Source organism: Caloenas nicobarica, chromosome 3, assembly GCF_036013445.1.
Source record: "Caloenas nicobarica isolate bCalNic1 chromosome 3, bCalNic1.hap1, whole genome shotgun sequence".
In the NCBI taxonomy this organism is placed as follows: Eukaryota; Metazoa; Chordata; class Aves; order Columbiformes; family Columbidae; genus Caloenas; species Caloenas nicobarica.
In genome coordinates this window covers 16,806,797-16,831,061 of record NC_088247.1, presented here as the reverse complement: position 1 = coordinate 16,831,061, position 24,265 = coordinate 16,806,797, and the positions used below count along the sequence as shown (strand labels likewise).

Genomic DNA, 24,265 nt, shown 5'->3' with positions numbered 1-24,265 from the left:
CAACACCCATGTAAAACCAAGCAAATTGTTTACAGTGTCTGCTTCAATTTTATTGTTCTGGACAGAGAATCCTGGAAGAATTTGGGGGAAAAAAAACCCAAACCAAAACAAAACACACATAAACCCAAAACCCTATACAAGTTGCTTTTGCTTCTCACATGAGCTTTAAAAATGCTTGAACTTTAAAGATGCTTGGATCATTTGGAGCAGAATTCAAAATCCAGGAGATTCTAAAGCTCTGACTGGAAGAAGCAAATTTCTTAGGCAGAAAATAGCACAGTCACAAGAAGTGCATGAAGGGAAGGGATTGGTTTATAAATGAAACTTGAAGACTACTTAACTACAGTATCACCATTAGAAAAATATTTTTAAAGCATGATTTAACACTTTTCCAGGTTAAAAGCATACACAACCATGAAGTAAACACATATGTTGTAGAAAAGTAGTATAATCTGCATGTTGTTTTAAGTACTGAATCACACTTTTTTTCCTCCATTTACTCCAGTAAATTGTAACAGGTTATATTTACTTACCAAATAGTTTATAGTAGTACTTTCTTCCCCACGGCCCATATACTTGAAAAAACGATGATCTGCCACTACCAACATCTTGCACGTGTTTTTGGAGTTCTCTGTAACGGCTCTTTTCTTCCGATGGATACTTGCTAATGTGAACATTTTAAATATAATTAAATAAACATTCTGTAAAACTGCCACTGCTGTATCTATTATCCTTATTTAAAACATGAACATGAGTTTAGTTGAATTTTTGGTCCTCAAACTTACTGTAAGGAAAGGAATGTATAGTAGTGAAATTGAGTAATTCAACAGTTATTAAGAGTTCAAAGAAGGGCAACAAAGCTGTTGAGGGGTCTGGAGCACAAGTCTTGTGAAGAGTGGCTGAGGGAACCGGGGCTGTTTAGCCTGGAGAAAAGCAGGCTGAGGGGAGGCCTTATCACTATCTACAACCACCTGATAGGAGGTTGTAGCATGGAGGGTGTTGGTCTCTTCTCCCAAGTAGCAAGTGGTAGGACAAGAGGAAATGGCCTCAACTTTTGCCAGGGGAGGTTCAGATTGGATATTAGGAAAAAATTCTTCATGTAAAGGGTTGTCGGGCATTGGAACAGGCTGCCCAGGGAAGTGGTGGAGTCACCATCCCTGGAGGGGTTTAAAAGACACGTAGATAAGGTTCTCAGGGACATGGTTTAGTGCCACTGTTGGGTTAACTGTTGGACTCTATGACCTTGAGGGTCTCTTCCAACCAAAATGATTCATTTCAAATATGCTGCTCTCCCAAGGTACAGACAACACTCACCTTCATTTTGTGTCCTCTCTTCCAGTCCTTTTGGCAACAGTTCTTCTTCATTCAGCTTTAAATAACCACACACTTTGGGGGACTGCAATCGTGAGAAATCTTTAATATCTTCGGATCTGTAGACTAGTAGTCTTTCATCTTGCACATCATCTACAAATCTCCACAGCGGCTGGCAGCACAAGAGCAGAAATGCAATTAGTTAGGAACACAGTGAATGCAAAGACATACATCTATATAAGTAAAAAATTATATTTATTACCACCAAATCTCCAGTTTTGTGTGTACACACACACAAATACCTTGGACCACAACAATTTCACCCACGGCAATAAGTCTACTGATAAAACAATGTCTCTGAGAAAGCCAATAGAGTTCAATTCTTTTATGCTGCACAGGCATCCAAAAACCTAAAATCATCTCAACAGAGCAGTGGCCGCCACCTGATAAGGCTGTAGAAGAGACAGAATTTTTCTTCCTTTCCAGACCATGAGCAAGGGGAGGAGGCACCTTGGGCTTCTCCACTCCCTCCATAACAGTCTGAAGAGAGGCACAGCCAGGGAGAAGATGCTTAGAGGATGCTAACAGGATGCACAGGAGCTGGCAGGCAACACACAGTATCTAAGTGCACAGCAGAACGCAGTCTTCACAGCAGAAGGCAGGCTCTTCAACATTCAACAGCTACCCAAGTCACTTATAAGCATGGAAATTTCTCCAAAAGCAAAGAAAACAAGAAAACCACGAAGTCACACAGTTTTCCGAATTCCCATAGCAGATGCATACTAATGATTTTTTTTTTTTAACCAATACTGTTATTTAGCATACTGTGCTTTTTGTTCACAGCAAAAAGGTCCTGCAATGCAAAGGCTGTGCTGGCCCTGCAGCCCTGTGTCTACACTGGGAAACTGAGGGCACACGTTTTGCATCCTAGGACAAGGCGTGAGGAACCAGGGGTTTATATGAAGGTCCACAGCCTTTCTGAACAGTGCAGGAGGACCATGAAAGCCAAGGAAGGCAATGGCCAAGTGGCTTTGTCCGTGCTGCCTTTTGGGAACGGTCTCTGGCACACACAATCTCTGCCTGCACATGGGCATCATCTCATCCAGGGCTGGTGAGGGGCCAAAGCTGACCCTAGGATGCCAACAGTTCAGCAGTGTGGGCAAGCTGGAGCCTCCGAGCCATTGCCCGTCCTCCTTTAGCCATACAGACACAGCCAGTGAGGAGCAAAGGGGCTGGCGGCCTGGGGAACTGAGATGTGCTTACATTGCTCCAAACCACAAACACAAAAATGCTTTAAACCACAACCAAAGGGCTACTATCTGCTCTTAAGGCAAAACACAAGCACAGCGGTTTGGGTATTCCAATCATCCTTTCATACTTTACCATGACTCGATTTCTCAGGTTTACCCATAATTCTGCATATTCTTGGGTTTGAAGACAATTGCAATATCCATATAACACTCAGCCATAATTACTGTTATTCAGCTATTCTAATACAGCTTGTGTCTGGGAATATACTGCACTGAACAACTCATTAGGATAGTCTCTAATTATATACTTGCTGAATATTTCTTTTAAACCAATAGTTTAAGATAACACAAGCATTGAAAATGGTGAAAAACAGAAACAAGGAAGCAGGGAAAAATACCAGATTTTCAAATCAAGCTCTAAGAATGGGAAAAATTCCAAGATGTAACACAGCCAAAATTTCAGAAAGCTCAGATCTCAGCTCTGCTCAGAAGGCAGCACAGTTTGTTATTCTAGAGGATATGATCAACACTAATTACTAACGTTATACCATTTCTGTTTCTAAAACCATTGCCTGTTTAAAGCATACCTGGTCCATGATGTATCGAAAAGATGCAAATATCAGAGAATGTCACTCACTAATAAAATTCAACACTTGCAGAAGTCAAATCGGTTTCACATTTCTCTCCCTCCTCCCTACTCACACCAAAACCACCACCACCAAGTCTATTCTGAGCTACGGAGCTGTCAATGTGACTAGCTAGAAAGAGAAATACTCACAGGGAAAAGAGATGATTGTTTGAATATTGCTTTCAACAGCAAAGCGTACCTCTATATTGTATTCTTCTCCATCAGTATTGATTCTTACTGTAAAGTCTTCATTCCCAATATGTGCCACAACCTTGGAATTATGCTCTCCTTTAACATAAGCAAGGAAAAAATAAATTAATACAGCTTTATTTGCATCCACTTCCACAAAGATGCTGTTTGTTTGGGGTCTTTTTAACTGCTTTTAAACTTCAAGCCAGATTACCTTCCTCAGTCACCAAGAACACTATACTGTCCCGTTTAAAGAAAAAAATGAAATTAACTAGCACTCCCCCCACCTTAACTTCTCAATGGTCATAGTCATCGAGACTCAGAATTCATTGATGATTTTGCAGAAGTGTTGCATTCCAGTGGAAAAGACTTTCACCACAAAGGCCGTGTAAAATTCAGAACAACTTAGCAGAAGCATCAGTGTTGGACTAAAGCGGAGCAAGAGACCCTTTCTTTACAGAAAAGTACTCTGCCAAGAACCATCTAAAAGTCTTTTAATACAACAATCTGGGCAATACTGTATCACCACTAACTATAATACCCGAGCTGTGTGTTCTGGGACAAGGAACATTCAAGTCCTACATTCCAGTTGGAATTAAAGCCACCATCATCATTTAAACAAAAAAAACCAAACATCACAAGCTGCCGCTTGAGTAAATTGTACCTTTGTGTTCTGCCAAATTAAACAGAAGAGTCCTATCTTAGAACCTTGGTGCAATAGCTCAAAAAACCCCAACAGCCACCAAACAAAAAAAAAAATCCCCAAAAACCCACCACAAGAACTCCACAAAAAACAAAAACAGAAAACCCAAGGGGCATGAGAATTAAGCATACTTGTTTATTTGATAAAAATGAGGGCAATACACCATTTACTTTGGCCAAGAGACTCGTGCAAAGCTGTGATTTCTCAGCACTGACACACAGTCTAGTCCATACTAACCAACAACATGTCCAGTGAAAAAGTCTTGCCATTGAACACGATACTCCTTTTCCTTGCCTTCACCATCCACAATTAATGCTTGAAATTTTTCTGAAAAGTGTTCAGCAGTTGCAGTTAAGTATAATTTAAAGTGCCTGTAAAAGAATTTGCTTCAATTTATTTTAAGCAAAGTATACACATAACAGATACATCCAGCCTCCATTTTACTGATAGCCCAAAATAATTTAGAAAGCATTAATTCTGATAAGCAGGTTACAGAAACACATACTGTGTAATTCATAACTGTAAATATTTTCAAAGAGTCAAAAATGTTTAACTTAAGAAGTAGAAAATAAACCCCAAAATCCAAAACAGTCACAGTTTGCTCATGATGCACCTTCTCCATTTGCAGTGAAGCAAAACCAGTAACTGCTAACTATTTAAAGAAAATCAGACCAAGGAATTTGTTCATCTATTTTAAATTAAATTACCTTAAGGTTCTTACTTTCTGAAATAATACAGTCATAAGACCATAAACAGACATCTGAACTTTGTAGATTTTTATTATGTATCATCACAAAAATTGAAGACTATCCCAAGAAGTAAGTGAAGAACCTTCTCTGGAAGGAGCCTCATGTGCTCTTGGTTTATGTGGGCTTTGGGTCAAAGATTTTTGCTATGCCTCTCTGCAATTATTCTGTAATTATCATTGGCAGTATTGCAACCTCACCATAAAGTCAGGGTATACGAGACAGTGCAAAGCAGGGACAGACAGACATTTGATCCCATTAACCTTTTATACTTGCTACTCACAAACTACCCACTCCAAACATTTAGGGATTAAAAAAATATGCCCAACAACTTGCATGACAGCTGTAGTTGTAGATGACAGATGGGGAAGGCACATGAGAACAGACGACAAAGATGTCAGATGAACAAAATCAGCCTACACTTTTTAATACAAAGCATTATTCTTTCTCACTCTGCTCCCCCATTTCAGATTCACGATTTCAGTACTCAAATACCTGTAAGGCACTCTTCTGACACTCACAATAAAATCCCTACAACCTTCATGCCTGCGCTTTTCTACTTCTCCTTCCCCTTTCACCTGTGCTTCTGTTTCCTGTCTCATTAAAAAAATGATTAAAGTAAGTGTTCTATTGAATGGGACATTTACACTCAGTATGAAAAGGATTAAACCTCCATGAAAAAAACATACAGTAAATCTCTCGGGCAACACACCATATACACTCCCCAAACTGAAGGCAGAGATTTTCAAGAACCAGAGGACAGTCAAGAAGTACAACAAGGTTGCCAAAAGAGGTATAAGTGGGATTCAACCCTATCAGTGGAAGTAATCTACATGAAAGTAACGAGCAAAGCAAAAGAAATCTTAAATCACTGCCACTTCAGCAGAGTAATACAATACAACTTATTTTTCTGTTTCCTCTGAGCCTCTCTGAAGTTATATAACCATGGAGATCACTAACTGAGAAGAACTGGCCAGTCATGACAGAAAACAAGGTAAGTATTTCTGGGTTTGGAACTGTGCATTATTCATCACAAACTGAAAGAAAATATGCTATTTCATTGCTTATGATTTAATTACCTTTGCAGGGCTGAAAAACTTAAGAGCCTCTCTACGTGTGTCTCAGGCTGGAGGTCCCTCTTCTTCAGTGAGTGTTGCTGGATGCTCGACTGAGAGAGGATGTCGTAGTTGGAAAGCATGGACTCAACTGCATCTGGAAGAACAAAAAGGAACATTTTTAGTTTCAAGAGACTTTCTTCTTCACCAACACACACACAAAACAGCAAAACAGAGCCTCTCATTTCAATGGCAAGACCATGGTTTGCTCTAATTTTAGGGTAACTATTGTACATTTCTGTTAAGGTGCATTTTGTGTAGGCAAGTAGCAATCATAGTGCAAGACACGATCTGAGAGAGGCAAACAAATAATTTATTTCACTTCATATAGCAATTTTTGAGCAACCAACTCATCAGTTCTACTGCCACAGCTGTGCAGAGCCAATGGCCTCTCTGGCTGCCCCTGGAAAATAAATGGGGGAGAAAGTCCCCAGTTCTCAGGAGTCAATCACTTTCCTCCTCACCTTCTGGTCCCCATCTGAGTCCGAGGAAGAAAATAAATTAATTTCAGAAGCTTGTACCAAATTCACTGCAGATCAGGACTGCATTTATTACCTTTCTGTCCAACAGTAGCCAGAAAACAGATGCCTGCGTAGCATAATCAATCCGAAATGACTGAGGCACCTGATATATTAGGCACCTCCAGATACCCCAGTTTCCCAATACCTTGCCAGTACACAAAACTCCTTTGATTTCCCAACTCAGAACATGAAAACTTGTCCAGAGGAGTGAGACTAACAGCCTGAACCCCTGTGGGGAGCAGCACGCAAATTCAGGTCAATATTCTGCTGATGCCTCCAGCATTAACAAGTGCACAATGCCGGCAGCCAACAGTGTTGGACTCTTGCTGCTAAAGCCTCCTGCTGCTTTGTCAGGCATCCCTTCACCAGGAGCACCCACCCACACTCCTCTCCAGAGCACCCACCACCCAGCAGCACACCTGACAACCACCTTTGCTTCCATGAGTGCTCATCAACTCATTTGCTATTTGCAGCCATAAATAAAGGCCTTTATTCCCACATCACTGTCTTCCTTCTCTGCCAGATCTGTTCACTCTTTCCACTGCACCAAATGAGGAATCAGCTATGTTTTGTTACAAGAGGCAGAAATGCTCATCCAGTCATTCTTTATTTTAAAAACAAACACACACCTCCTTTTCCTCCCCCCCATTTCCAGTTGTGCTTCTAAACCAGACAGGATAGCTATGAAAGTGGGCTTCCACTAGCAAAGACATTCTTACACTTCTTCAGAGCCCCTGAGCACCACCTTACACCACCCAGCCAAGTAACCTCATGTGTTTTATTGGACTTTTAAGTAAGGAGCACCACTAGTAGGCTGAGTTTTACTGGCTCGTGTGCAACAAGCTGAGACTGCCAACTTGAAATCTAGATTGGTATAGCTCCTGATTTTTTTTTTTAACCCAACACTCAGTACCATCATTTATCCCCAAATACATCCCTCTAAAGCCCAAGAAAGCCCTTAAGAACAGGCACGGTTTGGGCCAAGGCAAGCACCTGCCTTTTTCTTTTGCGAGGGGTTGGGTGGGGAGAAATAACCACCAGCGTTATGTGCACACAGGTGCTTGTGTACACTGGAGGTGAGGGAGCTACAGAAGCAAAGATGACCCTCAGAGCCTTCTTGGCCCGGATCAGACCTCCTGGCAATGTGACAGATGGGTGACAGGGCTGCCTCCTACCGCAGCAGCCACCCAGCAGTGCCTCAGGCTCTCCCTCCCCGGCTGCCGCTCCCCAGCCGTTGAGCAACACGGGAAGGGCTGTGCAGTTGCAATTTCCTGATTTCTGTTTACAACCCACAGGTTGAGAGCACCTGCAATCCATTACCATGTGTTTCGGGTTATATGCAAAGGTAAGTTTCTACCACCTTCCTTCATGTTGGTTTTTTTTGCCTCCATTCCGTGCCCAGCTGCTGCACATCAGGCAGCACATGAATCCTTAGCCTGCTGCACACTGCAGAGCTGGTTCACTGAGCCACGCAGCGAGCAACACCTGAACATCCTCGAAACATCCCTTTTCATTACTTATGGTCTGGCAATGGCTCTCATACAGAACCACCTGAGAGGAGGGTATGGAAAATAAATTCTGGAAAAAAACCAACCAAACAAACTTCATTAAACTGTCTAGTCCTCAATTCTTTTAATTAAACCTGAGATTCTTTCAACACACTCCACTAGAGCAGACCCCTCAATTAAGGTCAATGTTGATATGTGGGATTGCAAACGTTGGTTCATGTGGTATGTGGGCCATGAATCAGGAGAGGTGTGGTACCACCGCTGCGCTGCTTGGGGACTTGCCGACACCAGGACATGTCAAGCACAAGGTCTGCCCGAGAGGCACAACCCAGCTGCAGACATTGCTCCTCCTGCCCCCTTCCACCTCTGCTTGCAAAATACGGCCCAGAACCAGCGGAAGGTCCTGCCAAAGAGCAAGATGCAGCTGCCGCTACGGCCAGACAAAAATCTCAGTTTCATGGCAAGAAAACTCAGAAGTCTGCTAAAGAAATTAGATTTTTTTTTTTTTTTTTTGGTAGGCAAGGAGCACTTCAGAAGTCCTGCTCTACTGCAACACACACAAACACCCTCCTGGAAATGCCTCACAGAGACACGGGAAGGGTAGTAAGAACAAGACTTACTGAGTTGGTGAAGATTAGTAAGATGATTCTGTTATAGTAAAAAATGAAACACAGGACACTCCTAATTCCTGTAACCCTGAAACAAGAACGCACTTGTTTGTATTTCCTCTTACCCTTCCTAAATTTGTTTGCTTTTAATTTTACTTGCGACATAACTAAAGATTTAAGACATGCTGCTGCTAGACATAAATCTGTGAACTAATTCAGGTATCAGATAGATGTGGAAAAAACATTGGTAACACTCAAACCAAATTTTTTCTGCAAAATTTATGAACTGTGAAAAATGAGTCCATGGTCATGGCTTATTGAAAATAAAAGATGAACTGTCATTAGTTTAAACAAAACACAGAACTGTACAGAGTCCAACTGTACAGCAGTCTGTGGATGGGAGCCACAGCAAGCATATACTTGACTAATCTTTGTTCAAGTTTAATAATCTTTCTGGCATTCCTTCCTCATTATCTTCACTATGGTCCAAGACCCATTTCCCATGGGCTTCAAGAGCAACAAGCTGACTCAGCTTTTCTCAAATCACTTTCCTGAAGTTCCTTCCCTTCCAGCCCCTCCTAGATTTCTACATTCCTCTCTCTTTTGAGAAGGACACCTTAATTTCATCCTGCTATCCGAAATATTTCTTTATGATCACCAGCCTTCACCTCATTGCACCTTCTCCCCTGACAGGGGGATCTCACCAGAACATACACATCTGAGGTAAGAGAAACAGGGAAGGAACATCGGTGACAAAGATGACACCCTAAAGTCCTCAAGAAGTGACTTTAGTCCACAGCAGTGACTTTACCACTGCCCCCAGCTTTGAACTCACCAATTTCCTCCTTTTCTTCCATCTTGTTTGAAGGCTAAAAGCCTAATGCCACTAGACTTGGCGACTTAGAAGACACAGGAAAGTTTCTTGTACAATAAGTAAATGATGGGCCAGTGCGCATTGCAACAGGCTACGCCAACAGCAAAGAGCTCAAGAACGTGCTGGGCAACAGCTTAGCTCACCAAGTTGGAGGCTACCGCATATTTTTTAGAAGAGGAGGCTTCTCTTCAAGTGCTCAGCTACCAATTCAAATACCAATGGCATACTTCTCCAACCAGCTCTGCTTTCATAAGCAGAACAGTGAATTCCCGTGATCTCATGTCCAGTCTATCGCCCAGAAAGCAACAAGGAAATGTGGCAAGTCAACCATTTCGTAAGCATTCTTTTGAACTGCTTTATTTATAGAAAGGTTAAGCCTATCTAGAAGCATGAAGTTTTAACCCAGAAGATATAAACACAAGATCCAACAATATTTAAAAATATTACTTCCAGGATTTAAAAATGACCACAAGAGCATCAAAGGGGTTTGCAGGAATTATTGCAGTTATTTCTCCAACCATCCCAAAGGGAATAAAAGCAGAAATAAATCTCCTGTCAAAAGACACTAGAATGGGATGACGAACCTATAGAGTACCTCTAGAACAAGCATAGCAAACAGGCCTGGGGAGGAGTTTGCTGTGTGACTGTTAAATCATTGTCATCGCCAAGTCTGAAAAAGGGCTCCAGCCTGTATTTTCTGTGGCACTCATCGATTCCAACCCCAGTGCTGATTACAAGCTGGTTTTCAACGGATATCAAGTGCTTCACAAAAGCTTGTGAGCAGCTAACTAATAACAATTTTTCTGATTCAGCTGAGGAGTGACTGAATGGTTGAAGGGCTCCATATACTTCATTGTTATTTTTTTTTTTATTATTCTTCAAATGAAGTTCCTCTTCATACATAAAAATATTTTAATTAAAGTAACCAAATATAGTAACTTCAAATATAATTCACAGCTCCAGTCAGAATTTGGACCAGGAAACACAGACAGGAGTCTTTCCAACCTTAACCATGTGAGCTAAAGCAAGTCGCCATCACCCTACATAAAACAGCTGCCCTCATGTTTGTGGTAACAGCCGGATACCGGCTGCGATATCGTGGGATTGTTTGGAGCACCATTCCAGGGAGTGCTAACAGAGAAGGCCAATATATTCATACCTCAATGTATTCCTATCTCAACTGGGCACACAAACGGTCTTCACCAGGCAAGAGGTGCTGCAGCCATGGCCACATGTGCACGGGTACCTTCTCTGAAGGGTTTACACTGCATTTAGGAGACTGTTGATGAAGAGGACACATTGAGAAGATCCATCTGTGGGAAAGCTGTTCCGTAACAGCTCATAACACGTGCTGTTACATCCTTCTCCAGTACATCTGGTACAGAGTCATTGCCAAAGACGGAAAACAAAGTGAATTGAAACACTTATCCCACACAAAACAGCCCATGCTTTTAACGGTTTAGATAAATCGTGTTTACTTGTTTCCAGCAAAGAGTGGCTGCTATTTTGCTTATTGAATATATGTGAACAGAAGAACTTGTGTGAGAAACACTTTCAAAGCAAGAACTGAATTTATGTCAGCCTGTTTATAAACTGTAATAGGACAAAGGTTTACACTGTTTAATCACACTTCTAGACAAACCTGTTAGTAAGAATGGCCAGCCGCATCAGCATTGCTGAATGTTTTAAAGGGCATGTTTTTGACTCAATCCCAGCTGCACCAAACTTGCTAAACCACGTGAGAAAACAAGGTGCCCGAATTCAGTTAGTCACAGGGCAGTGCAGACAAAGCCTCGGGGTACGGTTACGCAGACCTCGCACTGGGAGGCGAGGCAGGCTGCCGATTTACTGTCTACTAGCTACTTCATGGTATATTTTTCCTGCAGTTACACAGCGTAAACTACTCTGTACTTACCACATGTTGAGAAGTGCCCAGTGATCACAGTTTTTTCCCTATAGTAAAACAGACATATGTTTCTGGACAGTGCAAATATTTCCTTAAGGGTGCAAATTCTTTTTAGCAGAAGCTGTACAGATAATTAAACTGCTCTTTCTGGTAGTTTTACATACAGCTGAATACCCTCAATGGCTATGACATGTTAGTTCACTTTCAACCTTGCAAATTTTCTCCTTCACTAAAACAAAACTTAAATAGGGACCAGTGAGGAAACATATTTATTCTGTCAGCCCTATGTTATTTAGTAACTCAGTCTGTTCTATTAGTGAAAGCAAAAAGCACTCTTGAAAAAAAAATATACAATATCCTGCTCAAATATTGACATTATAAAAAATAAGGAAGCCCCCTGAGTTAATATCTTCATATTCAAAGTGAAACAAGGGTAATACAGTCTCATCTTGAACAGAACAGCACCATATGACTCAATGCTCAAAAAAAAAAAAATCCCCTAAAAATCACATGTTTTCGTATATCCTGCAGACAAGATCAGCCAAGTCACAGGATGTAGTCTTCTCTGGAAACAGATCATTCGTCTGGCTCTCAAAAACTGTCAGCCTCACTACTGTGCTTGGACACCACACCACGAGATCCTGCTGTGTCACAAAATAATTGAGTGGAGCTGATTCTAGGCAGAGACTAACAACTGTCTGGGCTACACTTCTGAGACCAACTCCTTCTTCCCATCCGACTGCATCCCTTCTCCTTGTGGTTATGACTTTGGACTCACTTGGACCATGACCTTCCAAAATTCAAGGCATGTCACAGGTACTGCGAGGCAGAACTTTCCAATTTTGGTAACAGCCTGAAAAGGTGAGAAAGGAAACCACGGAATGCAAGGGAGACCGTGCTCTTCTTCAACACCTCAGTAATTATGGATCAGCATCGAGTGGGTGGCAGCTACAGGTGCCTCCCTGCGTAACACAGCCTCCTTCCCTTCCACCTCCTAGACCATGTACCAACCTAGGTTAAAAATGTACAAATAATGCATATTAAGAGTGGCATGGGAAAACAAGGATGGATACTGAGAAGAGATGCAGGGCATAAGTTACAAATATGGGCTAAAAAGCACACAAACTGCCATCTGGCAAGCAGTACGGTCACATATACTGCAAGAATAAAAGACATGGAGAAGTCTATCAGAGCCATTGAGAGGGTTGCCTGATATCCCCAAAACAAGCAAGTTGGATTGCAGCAAATGAAATCTGCAGAACAGAACAGCAGGATGTACTGCTCTTTATTTAAGAGACCTGGTTCTTGGTTAACCTTTTATTACACACAGCAAAGGACTTTCCTTCATCAGTCTGGGAAACAGGCAAACTCAGACTCCTGCAGTTTCTAAAAAAAAAACTAAGGGGAGGAGAGGGGAAAAAAAAAAAAAATCAATCTGTTTGTAACAGAAGTTAAATGTAAACTTCTATCTCAGAGATAAATCTCTACTGACTATTAAACGCATAATTAAATCCTGGGGTAACGTTAGAGTGCAACCAGGAGAACTCTGGCTGGCTGCACTTCCATGGTCGGCCCTTCCTGCCGTGGAGCAGAAAACCGCGCTGGGCTTTTGCATACACACACAGAAATTCCAGAGTGGCAGAAGCATGAAACCGAGATGAGTCACTGCTGCTATCAGCAATGAACAGCAGGGGGAAGTTGTCTGTTTTTACAGTGTGGGGGAAAAGGAAAATAAATCCACCCCACATCTTGAATGCAAACAAGAATTTTACTTTTTGGCTGCTTTGAGGTCAGACCAAATTGGCACTATTGAAAACCAAACTCACACTGAGCACTTGATTATGTTCCCATTATAAAAATATTGCAATAGTTAAGGGTAATTCTTAATAATTAGAATTTAATCCAGTGTTGACATTCTTCACTTTCTTGACTTTGAGTACTTCTCTCAGGAATTACACTTTTACCACTTTTTTTTTTTCTGTTGGAAATAGAAACATTGACTGATTCACATGAACAAAAGAGAATAATCCTGAGAAAAGTACTTTAAAACCTTGATATTAAGTACCTCCATAGAACAGACCACCAAACCACAACGCAAAAATCACACTAATTATTTGCACTCAGTAAGGCCATGTCGACATGAAGCATTTGCTGCTTATATGGAAACAAAGTGTACAGAAGACTCTATCTTTATTACCCAGCCTGTAATACCACCTATGGAAACACTACATCTATGAATTCCTGCAATTATTTTGAAATAATCCTGCAGCATCCCAGGCAGTCACACAGTGCTATTAGGCTTTGTAGTCTCAGATTCCCCTCCACATGGGACATGGTGAGATACACACCCAACCTTCAGCTTGGAGTCGAAGTGCAAAACCAGCTTGAACCAAAATAATCATCTTGCTTCAAAGGATATTAAAATGGGATAAGGAACAGTAAGAAAAATTGCAGACTACAGTACAAAAATCAGTAATTTGGCCCTTACCTAGGTCTTGCCTTAGCCTCCAACAGATCCTTCAGTCCAGAGGGACAGAGTTTAATCTTGCATAAGGATTTTGTCACTAGTTATCTCACTGCACACTCAACACTGAGCTCAACTTCCAATCCCTTAACTCTTCGGCAGCCGGTTATGTTCCTGGCTTTATGGACTTCGGGGGCTGTGAAGCAGAATGCAAAACTCACTGCAAACGATTTTATGCTGCCCTCTGTACCACTCAGTTCCCCCAGTTTGTTCATCAACAACATTATCATTTGGGTTTCTTTCACTCAAGAACTTGTAAATCCTCGTCTTTTGATGTGCATTGTGGGTTTCTACCTCAACCATTTATAATGGGCGGGGTCAAGTGCATCCTCCACAAACAGGTCATTTCTTCAGCCAATGCAGTTTGGTTTGAGGTCTGCAGTATGGACAAAGAAAACCAATTCAAGCCCAGGTTACCTGCCTCAGATTTTAATAGTGCAATACAGCATGTAGAAAAAGATCACCAGTGAGTGATTCAAATAATATCATCTGCCCAGGGTAGGAACAGCTATCTTATTTCTTTTAGTTCCTTGCTTAGCTTGTGATAAAAAGGTCTAATTCAAAACAGATAACAGTGGCGTATAAGACACATTGTACATACAGACTATTCTGGGGAATCCTGGATACATGCGGCTTAGTGGCAGCACCCTACTAATACCACTGTGCTGTAAAACAGATTCAAGCAGTTCTTTAGATATACGTATACATATATTCAATAGCGCTGACGCTGGGTATTTGCACTGCTGTTCTTTTCAAGTACATTAAGCCCTGCTATCATTCACATATGTCTGAGCTCCAAGATGGACAACATTAATATTTAATAGTTATAAAAGGTTATCTTCAGAGATAAACAACTGAGAATTTTTTTTTTAAGTTGACATGAATTTTTCAGAGGAAAAACTATAACAACAGTCATTGTATGGACTAGTAGAGTCACGCTTCTCCCAGAAATTAATCCCTGCTGTCAGTGTTAAAAAGAGCATTGCTTCCGCATCATCTAAAGGCAACAAACCGGGGCTGATTTCATCCCTCACCTTGAGCACAAGAACTACCACTCCCCAGCACATGGAGCAGGTACGTGGACAGTCACACTGTGAGCTAGGCCAGGGAGTGGACTCCACAAACAGAAAACACCTGAACACAGACATCCAACCTCTCAATGGGGAAAAAAAAAGCTATTAGCTCCCAGGCAGCTTAGCTCCATGAATGTGCTCACAGGAATGGGGAAGGGATCAGAAAGCTGAGGCCACGATTGTGGCAGTCCCAATTTAGATCAGTTTAGATGCTGGAGCACCACACCCTAAGATTAGTTCAGCTGAGAAATGTTCAGAAATTACCCACATCCCATCTTTTTATCTACCTATTCTATTCTTCGTCAAATTCTATTTTTCACTGTGTAATCATTTCTTCCTTCCTGAAAAGCTGAACTTATAGAGAAAGAAGCAAGAAAGTTCTTAATAGAAATCACAAAATGGTAATCCTTGAAACTTCCTTAAAGATACTGCTTGCCAGAAATCTAATTTCAGTTCACAAAACTCAAGCTCTGTGGTTAAAGAGAGCTCTAAAAATAGCAAAGTTGAAGTTATTAGAAGGAAAAGATGATATTTCAGAAAACCAAGCTGTATGTAAAATGAGGACAATAGAACTCCAGCAAAAGCTTAAGATAAAACCAGAGTAGGCAAAGATTATTTTGAAGAGCAGCTTGTAAAAGGCATAAAACTAATACTTGAAATAGACTTTATTGTATCAAAAGAAACAACTCAGCCAAATAATCAGAGGGCTTGTAAAACAAGTAAGCTGCAAAGACGACCCCAAGAACGGATCTTAAAGGCCAGTAACAAAAAGTAAGTAAATAATTGACCTTAACATTCACTGCAGAGGAGACTCAAAAGATCCCCGAAAGCTTCTCGACAGGGTGAATCTAGAGACCTGCCTCCAGGACTCAAGAAAAGGGGGTTTTAGAACAAGGCAAGAAAATGAGCAATAAGTCAACAGGTCATGAATATATTAACCCAATAGTTATAAAGCACTGAAAAAACTAAACTGGTCAACTACTAATCGCGGTGTGCAAGTACAGTGCCACTACTCTTGCTGCAGATGGCCTGAAAGGTGGTGAGAGCAGGAGCAATTTCCACCCCAGGTATCATCGAGGCGCCTAATCAACAACTATGCTCCATGTCCTCACCTGACAAACAGGTAATAACGACAGTGTGAATTACTAGACCTGTGGCTAAATAAGATACTAGGGAACTAGTGTGTCAGCTATATCAGCATTCTGAAAGAATTAAGTGTGTGGATAAGCGTAACACAGTTAAGGGAGCACACCTGGGTTTTTCAAGTTCCCTCACAAAATGCTTTTATATATTTAGTTTACTGAATGACAGAACAAAATGTTTGATGAAATTCAGTGTGTAGAATAACAAGAGGAAAATAAATCCTCACTGTATCTATGCAAAGTATTTCAGCATAGTTATTACCATGTTAAAAAAAAAAAGGTGTAACTATTGAACACCAAAAAACAGCCAAAAAAATACTCAGAAAGAAAACAAAACCAAAAGCATTCATCACTATACATCCATGGTACCTTTGTAGCACAAACACTACCTTGCAGTCCTGGTCGTACATCTTAAATAAATAAAAATCTGATACAAATAGAAAGCGTATAGACAAAAGTAACAAAAGACCAATAAAGTAATATTTTTTTCCCACATTAAGAACTATTATATAGATTAGGATCTTCCAGTCAAAAAAAGGGGGGGAATTAGAGAGACAAATTACATAGGTCTGTCAGTCACTAAAAGTGTGAATAAAATTAATAATTCTTCCATACTGACCATATCTGGCAACTGAAATAGTCAAAGTTTAGAAATAAAAGAGTTTTACCTCCACGAAGTATTTCATAAAATTGAAGAGCTCATAGTCTAGGCATGGTGGTACAGAGGCCAAGAATACAAAAGCCATCAGATAAAGATTACACGAATTCATAGCAGATATGTCCTTTAGAAGGCATAAAAATCTGACAGCGCAAGGTGCAACTTGTGTTTGAGGAGCTCCCTGACGTGCCTGACACTGAAGGGACACACTGTGTTTGTTCTGTTTCTGTTACACTTCCATCCACCGCTCAACCCCGTCCTTCCCGGCTTCCTGCAGGCACCGGCTGCCGAGCCCTGCACGGAACCACGAGTGCACCTCAGGTGCAGGTGAGCAGGACCGAGGCGCAGCCTGGACATCTGCGGGGAAACCTGCTGAGGGATCTGAGCAAAGGAACGAGACCTGACGCAGTCGCCACCGGCCACAGTAACTGGAGACAAGACACCTGACTGGGTCAGACACGACCACGGCCTCTCATAAGAGCTCCTCTGCCATTTCAAAGATACGCTTTCGCTTATCGAACAGAACTTTGCCACTTCTTCACTCTTAAATAAAAGTTTAGGTGCAAAACTAAGTTTACAGAAGTTAAACAAAGCAACGGTTCTCCTCCGTGTTAAGCTTTCTACAAGTCACGTTCAGACCCAATAGCTCCAGGCTCTCTCTGCAGCGGTGACTCTCCAGCCAGAACTACGAAGGGAAGCCATTTATATGATTATCTTGCCTTAATATAACCCAAACTCCTGCGAGGAAAACTCTTCAGCAGAGCTCGAGTGTGAAGACAAAGTGGTCTCAGCAACCCCTGCAGAGAGCAACGACCCCCAAACGCCACCCAGCAGCGGTGCCTCCGGCTGAAGGGGGATCAGCCCCACACCGGCAGGGCTCGGGGCCTCCAGGGCCCCCTGTGCCCCGGGCGCTCCCCAGCGCGCACCCACCCACCCGGGGCAGGCCGCGGAGCGGCAGCGGCCTTGCCCACCGCCACGGGCCGGCCCGCAGGTGGGGCTCGGCCCTGTCCCGTGCCCCACACCCCTCTCCTCATCCCCCCACTGCCACCCCTTGGCAGAGGCGGGTGTGCCCCCCCCGGGCAGTGGTCTCTCCCCACCCCACACCCCCCCCGCTGCCCCTCAGCACAGCCGACTGTGCCCCTCTCCCCCCGCCCCGCAGCAGTGGTCTCTCCCTCGCCCCCCCCGCGGTGCCGTGGTCCCGCCCTGCCCCTTACCGTAGCGCTGCCGGCGCGGCGGGCGCCCCAGCGCCTCCAGCCCGCCCGGCCCCCACAGCAACACCAGGGCAGGGACCAGCCACAGTCGGAGCCTCATGGTCCGGACGCGGCTCTCTCCTGCACCGTCCGCCCGCTCGTTCACATCCGGTCGAAGAAAAGTTCGGGCTCCGCCCGCCCCGCGGCCCCTCGCACCGCGCCGGGCCCGCCGCCCTGCTGGGCCCGCAGCCGGAAGCGCGGTGGCTGCGCGCGGTGCATTGTGGGTGCGACGGGGCCGCCATGTTGGGCGGCGGGGGCGGGAGGGGAGGCCTGGCCGGGGCTGGTCCTGCGGGGCGGTCACTGCGGGTGCGGTGTGGCGGCATGAGGCCCTGGGTGCAGCATTCCTTCTACCACAGGCGCTCCTCTCTCGGGGCATCCTCACCACGGCTCCCTTACAGGTCTCCTGGAGGGGGAGCAGGCGGCCCGTCCCCCCTGGGAGGGAAGGGGTTCGTGTCTCCGCAGTCCCTCGTTAGGGCGGTGCGGCCCGGCCCTGCGCGGGTCTCGGCTCTCACATCTTCTCACGCACAGCCGTGTCTCATACAATGGTGTTTGCAACTCACAGAAGATAGTTTCCTTTCAGTACACGCGAGTGACTTCGGTAAAAAACGTTACAAGGTTTTGTGTAGTTTTCTTGGCACGGCTGAGGGTTGTCTGTGGCACCCGCTACAAATAACGAGTGATGAGTCCCTGAGTGTCTTCCCAAGCAGCACACCTTATTGCGATAAGAACGCGTGCAGGTGTTACCTGAGTTACAGGTGTGCTGTGTGACAGTTGGTGTCTTCTGAAATCGGCTTGATCTCTTATCTGTTTGCTGGTGCCTCCAGCAAAGATGGTTGCAAATGGTGTACTCAGCAAAAATGGAGGAAAACCTTCAGCATCGCCCATCTCGCTTTTTGCCACACTGTTCATTAGTTAGCCTGATGCACTTAAATAGCTGTAGCACAAGGAAGTAGTCCTTATTCAATTTTTTCATAAGTCACATTGCTTAAACCTTGAGTGTATGGCTTCCAGTTTCTTGTCGCCAAAGATGGGAAGATTATATGAAGCCAAACAGCTGGCAAAGCTCCCAGCATGTCCATTTTGAATTTCCAGTGGTTTGCATCTATCAACTCCCTAGATCAGTGGTAGTGTCTTCTTCCTTAGCAGCTCCCAATGTATCTCCTTCAAATGTTTGTCCAGTTGACTCTCTACTGCTTGTAAACTTGTAGCATCCATAACATCTTGCCGCAGAGAGTTCCATAGAGTAATCACATATAGGAGGAATCACTTTCTCTGCTTTCAACGGGACGTTTCCTGACACCATTTGGCGACTCTTGCTTCTTGCTTTGGAAAGGACAATGAATGATTTTGTTGTCTCTATGCCGGTCATCACTGTATAGTGTCTGTGGGATCTTCTTTCAGTCTGACAAGGCCTCTCTTGCAGACTGACAAGTCCAAGTGAATTTTAGTTGTTCTTTCAATGGAAGGTGTTTGTTGCTGCCCTATGAACTTTTCTGCTTTCACTATTCCTGTTTGTGGTGGTGGAACTGCACTCAGGGTTCAAGATATGGGAATACGTTGGATTTGTAAAGTGGTGCAACAATATCTTCTGTCTTGTTCTCAATATTGTTCCTAATATTTCTAACATTCAATGTGCTGTTGATCTCCACTGAGTTGCCGTTGAACTACAAATGACGTTAAATTTCGAAGATCTCACCCCTGAAGTGTTATGGTCAGTTCAGACACTGTTACTCTCCATGTCATGTAGAGCTGCGTCTTCCCCACGTGTGTTACTTTGCACCTGTCTGTAGTCACGATCATCTACCATTGTACTGACGGTCACTGAAGGCTCAATTCAGTTGCCCATATGTGGGTGCCCAGTGCTATTTCAGGTGACATGAAGTGTCTCACCGATGCTTCAGCAGAGCATAGGTCTCCATTAGGTCCTGAGCTAGGACCACTGTCTCCCATATTGTAGAGCTTGAGTAATTGAGTCTGAGTATTGAAAGGTCTTTCTGCAATTCTTTGCAGCCACACCTTTTCTTTCCTCCCATGAATAACATCAGCAAGCTTTGTCTCGTCACTCCTCACCTCCTTATTCAAATTACGAACAAGCACAGGGATGTGAAGTTGCATTAGTGACTTCCTTTCACTGTCAAAACTGGCTGTTTACTCTCAGCCTGTTTCCTATCTTTTAAACACATTTTAGTCCATGCGGGGATCTTCTCTCTTATCCCAAGGTTGCATAGTGTTCTTATAGGAACCTTTGGCAAAAAAGTATTGAAAGTCATTCAGAAATGTCAGCAAACTGTATCTTTCCAATCCCTCTTACCCAAATGCTTGCTGACACCTTCAGAAAATGTCATACCCAGTTTATAAGGCGAGATTCTCTTTGCAAAAGCAATGTTAACAAAACCCATGTTGACCTTTCCCTAGTAAATCATATCTCTCCATGTATGCGATAATTCTAGTTGCTACTAATCTGTGCAGAACAGATGTCAATTTTAATGGTAGTAGTTCTCCAGCTTTCCCCTAGAAGCATTTTTTTAAAGTAATATAACATTTGATACAATCCAGTACTTACATGCCAAGGAAGTTTTAAGAAAGAATTTACACCTCATTTAGAATTTCAGTTATTGCATCATCGAGTTTCTTGGATGAACACCAGCTAGTCTTGAGAATCTTTTACTGATTGTTTTGTCTACTCTTAATTCATGAACATTTTTTTAAGTCAACATTTCAATTTGAAACAGATCGGAGAGACGGCAGATGATGAAGTGTTCCAGCAGAGAAACACAGACACAGGAGGCTCTCTTAGGTTTTCCTCTATGGCCCTGTCACATCCAAGTGCTGCTTTTATACCCAGTTCAGTTGGTGGGTATGCTAAGATTATTGAAATCTCTCACATCCTCTTGAAAGTGATTTAATGAGTTTTATGCCTTTTATAACTCTTTCCTTTGATGCAATTTTTGAGTTCTATGGTAATCTTCTGAGCTTTTTTTTTTTTCCCAAGTGAAAAGTCTTATTTTGGTTAGTCTTCCCTTGTGTGGAATTAATTCATATTTGTGCTTATTCTAATTACCTCTTTCTGTATGTTTTTAGATATAGTATACCCTTTCTGAAGTATATAATATACCCCTTTCCTCTGCTCGTGTCTTAATTCTAGTGACTTTCCTATTTTCTGGCCTCAGCTTAGTGCAGAGTTGAGATTTTGGGAAGTAGATGCTCTACCAGCTGTCCAAGCTCTCTTTCCAAAGTAGTAACAACTAAACAAGTGCTCATCACTGAATTTGGTGAAGGTTATACTTGGCATTTATAACCATTAATTTCCATTTGCCATTTTATCAGATGTCATTTAATATTGCGGGACCTTTCTGCAACTCTTAGAATCAACTTGAGACAGAACTTTTTGGAACAGTCGTGTGTTATTCTGCAAACTATTCATCCCTATTTTCAGATCACATATTGAACAGCAGAGGTCCCAGTACAGATACATTTTTTTATCAATGGGTGGACTTTATTATCTCTCACTGTTTTGTAACTTGTCAAAGCTAGATGCAGAAAGCCAGGTAAAAGGTTTCTTTTTCTGTTACCACTAGAATTTTCCCACTGAATATGTTTGTTTCTGCCATTTACTTCTTATCTCACAAGGACACCCTAACAATAAAACTTAATTGCTTTTAAATATTTTTCGAGTTATTGACTATTTGTGATTTGTGTTTTGACAGAGCCCTTCACAATGGAGTTGTTAGATTAAGGTGTTTAGACAATATAATAGCAAAACAGTAAACAGCAATTAGGAAAAGTATAATTGATTTAGCAATGTTGTTTACTCCACAGTAGAAAAATAATTTATTTTGTATCAGTAGATTAGTTTGATGGCATGGCTGGGTGTGATTTTTTTAAAATCTTTTCATACAAACTTATCTTGTGTCCAGTATGAGAACACTTTAGGAATGTGTTGATACCCAGAATTGATAGGAATTCATTCTTCTCTTCTCCAATTAAGGAATTTCAGCCATTTTATTGATATGATTAGAGCCTAAACAAGGATATGATAAATACATAGGATATGATTAGAAATCAATGGAAAGCAGCACGTAGTGTGTTTTGGTGAGGAATAGCGCAAGTACAGCACATTGAATAAAATAAAAAAAGAAAATAACTCAATACATACAGCTAGTAAAATGTGTTTTCCTGTGTTAACAGTAAAAGCTAGAGAAGTGCAGAGACAGCTGACTGGACAGCTAACCCTGTTCAGAAGAAGAGCTGCTAGAAGAACGACATTTGATAAAAGAGGTTATCTCCCTAACCAGAGTGATTCCTGAAATATACAGTTTAATAATTTGCTTAGAAAGGGAGGTAGGGTTTGTGGCAGGCCCTGGAGGAGGATGGAGGATTACCTTTGTTTTGTGAATGTTTGAATAGTACATGATGCCCCGAGGAAAGTGGCCTGATCTTGGTTCTGAGCTGCAGAGATAAGCAGAGCCCCACCCATGAGGGAGATGGTCGCTGCGTAAAGCTGCATATTTTCCCATGGGAATTATTTGATTCCCTATTACTTGTGGCTTTTGAATCTAAGTTGGGCAAAGTCCTGGGAAGTGTGGTGTCTTATACTGAGCATTCTTCCTTTGGGAGGAGGATGGAATGAATGAGTTCATGAGTCTCTTCCATTTTCATGATCATCTGCAAAAAAATTCCATAAAAGTAGCTGGGAGTTTCTCAAAGTACAATCACCTCCAAAACACAGAAAAAATGAACAAACCAACAGCAAACCATCATCCATGTTCGTGTAACACAAGGAGGGCTTTGTGTTTGTTTAATAGCAGAGAACGTGGGACCTAACAGCAAGAACAGCTCTGCAACAATGAACAGACAAGAAGACTGGTATGTTCAGGTCTTAATCACCGAGGTTAAGTCTTCTCCCTCTCCTGACTGAGACTGTTCTGATAAATGGGATCTGGACTCCTGTGGCATATCAGTTCTGTACTGTTCAAGAAAAAAATGTAGACGTTTCTAGAATCCCTTTCTTCGTCTCCTTTTTTCGTTTTTCTTTTCTCCTCTCTTCTCTTCCATGACTGTCTTTCACCAGCTCGTCTGACTTAGTCCCCTCTCTTTTATCTCCATAGAAGTTTTTTCCCATACAGCCTTTCATCACTCCAAAGGCCTCACCCTCACTTAGTGCTCTTTGGCCCGTTGTCACTTTCTAAATATGTATAACAGCATTCCACATTAACGATCCAGCAGTTTATGGTATTAATAGTCTTTTCCCGCTATTTCCCCTACCTTACCTACTCAGCAAGACAGAAACTTGGCTACGACTCCTGAAATCTACATATTCCATCATTTTCTGACTACAGGGAATTTCTGTGGTCTTCTGAGACTACACTAATATCCTGGAACTGGACTAACCTACCTGCTGTGCTAATTTCAAAATCTGCTATTACTGCAATGTATGGGAAAGTCGAGAGGCCAACATGAGAGAGCTTTTTAAAGGCAGAAGCAACCCAAATTTGTTCTTCATAATTGTATGTGTTCTCCATAATTATAATAACACATAATGCTTTTCTTCCCTGAAGCATATCAAAGTTAATCTTCCTAGGGAGGGAACACACTCTTGTGAAGTCACTTCCTGTTACAGTCTGTGTTAAATCCACAAAGAAAATTATTTGGCCCTGCTTTCTCACACAAAGTGGTCCCTGTTTCTAATATCTGCCAGGAGATGGTGCTGCCAGTCTTCCGTCTGTTCCTTTCCAGTTCTTAGGAAAGGTGGCACTTCTTTATGAGAATTCCATGTATAAATAACGAAGATACTTCTGCCATCTGACTGGTGCACTTTTGTCCTAATAGGGATCTTAAGGGAAACAGAAAACACCTTTCTATATTTAAAGCTTGCCACTATCTTAGAACTGGACATACATACTTAAGATCCATCATATGCCACTGACAAAGCCATTCAGGAGCTTTCCTGAGTTTTCTCGTGCTCTGTGACAGGATGATGAATATAAACCACTCATCTTTGTGATATACTGGGTAGTTTCCACACCTGCCTTTCTCACCTTTACAGACATCTCTGGATGTATCCTGGCAAGGTGGTTCACACTTTCACAGGCATCCCAGCCCTGTTCAGAGAACCAGAGCTTTGACACTGCTTTAAATGGAAGCAGGAAGGGGTTTTAAATCTCATCCTAAATCACTTTTGGCAATTGAGGCAATTCTCTCAGCATCAATGCTGATGTAAACAGGTCCCATGGCCCCTGGTTCCACTGTGCATGCCTCA

At 42.4% G+C, this 24,265-nt stretch overlaps 1 protein-coding gene across 1 annotated transcript in view; it reads right to left on the bottom strand.

Annotated features, from left to right (window-relative positions):
- The window catches only part of ADAM17 (ADAM metallopeptidase domain 17), a 35,615-nt gene extending 17,418 nt beyond the window's left edge, over positions 1-18,197 (bottom strand). The window contains exons 1-6 of the mRNA XM_065631194.1: positions 17,971-18,197; positions 5,907-6,039; positions 4,319-4,452; positions 3,389-3,477; positions 1,315-1,483; positions 534-664 (exon numbers count right to left, since the gene is read on the bottom strand). Of these exons, the coding sequence (XP_065487266.1) occupies positions 534-664; positions 1,315-1,483; positions 3,389-3,477; positions 4,319-4,452; positions 5,907-6,039; positions 17,971-18,067 (753 nt within the window). The 5' untranslated portion in view covers positions 18,068-18,197. The remainder of the gene's footprint in view (positions 1-533; positions 665-1,314; positions 1,484-3,388; positions 3,478-4,318; positions 4,453-5,906; positions 6,040-17,970) is intronic.
- Positions 18,198-24,265: the final 6,068 nt, after the last annotated feature.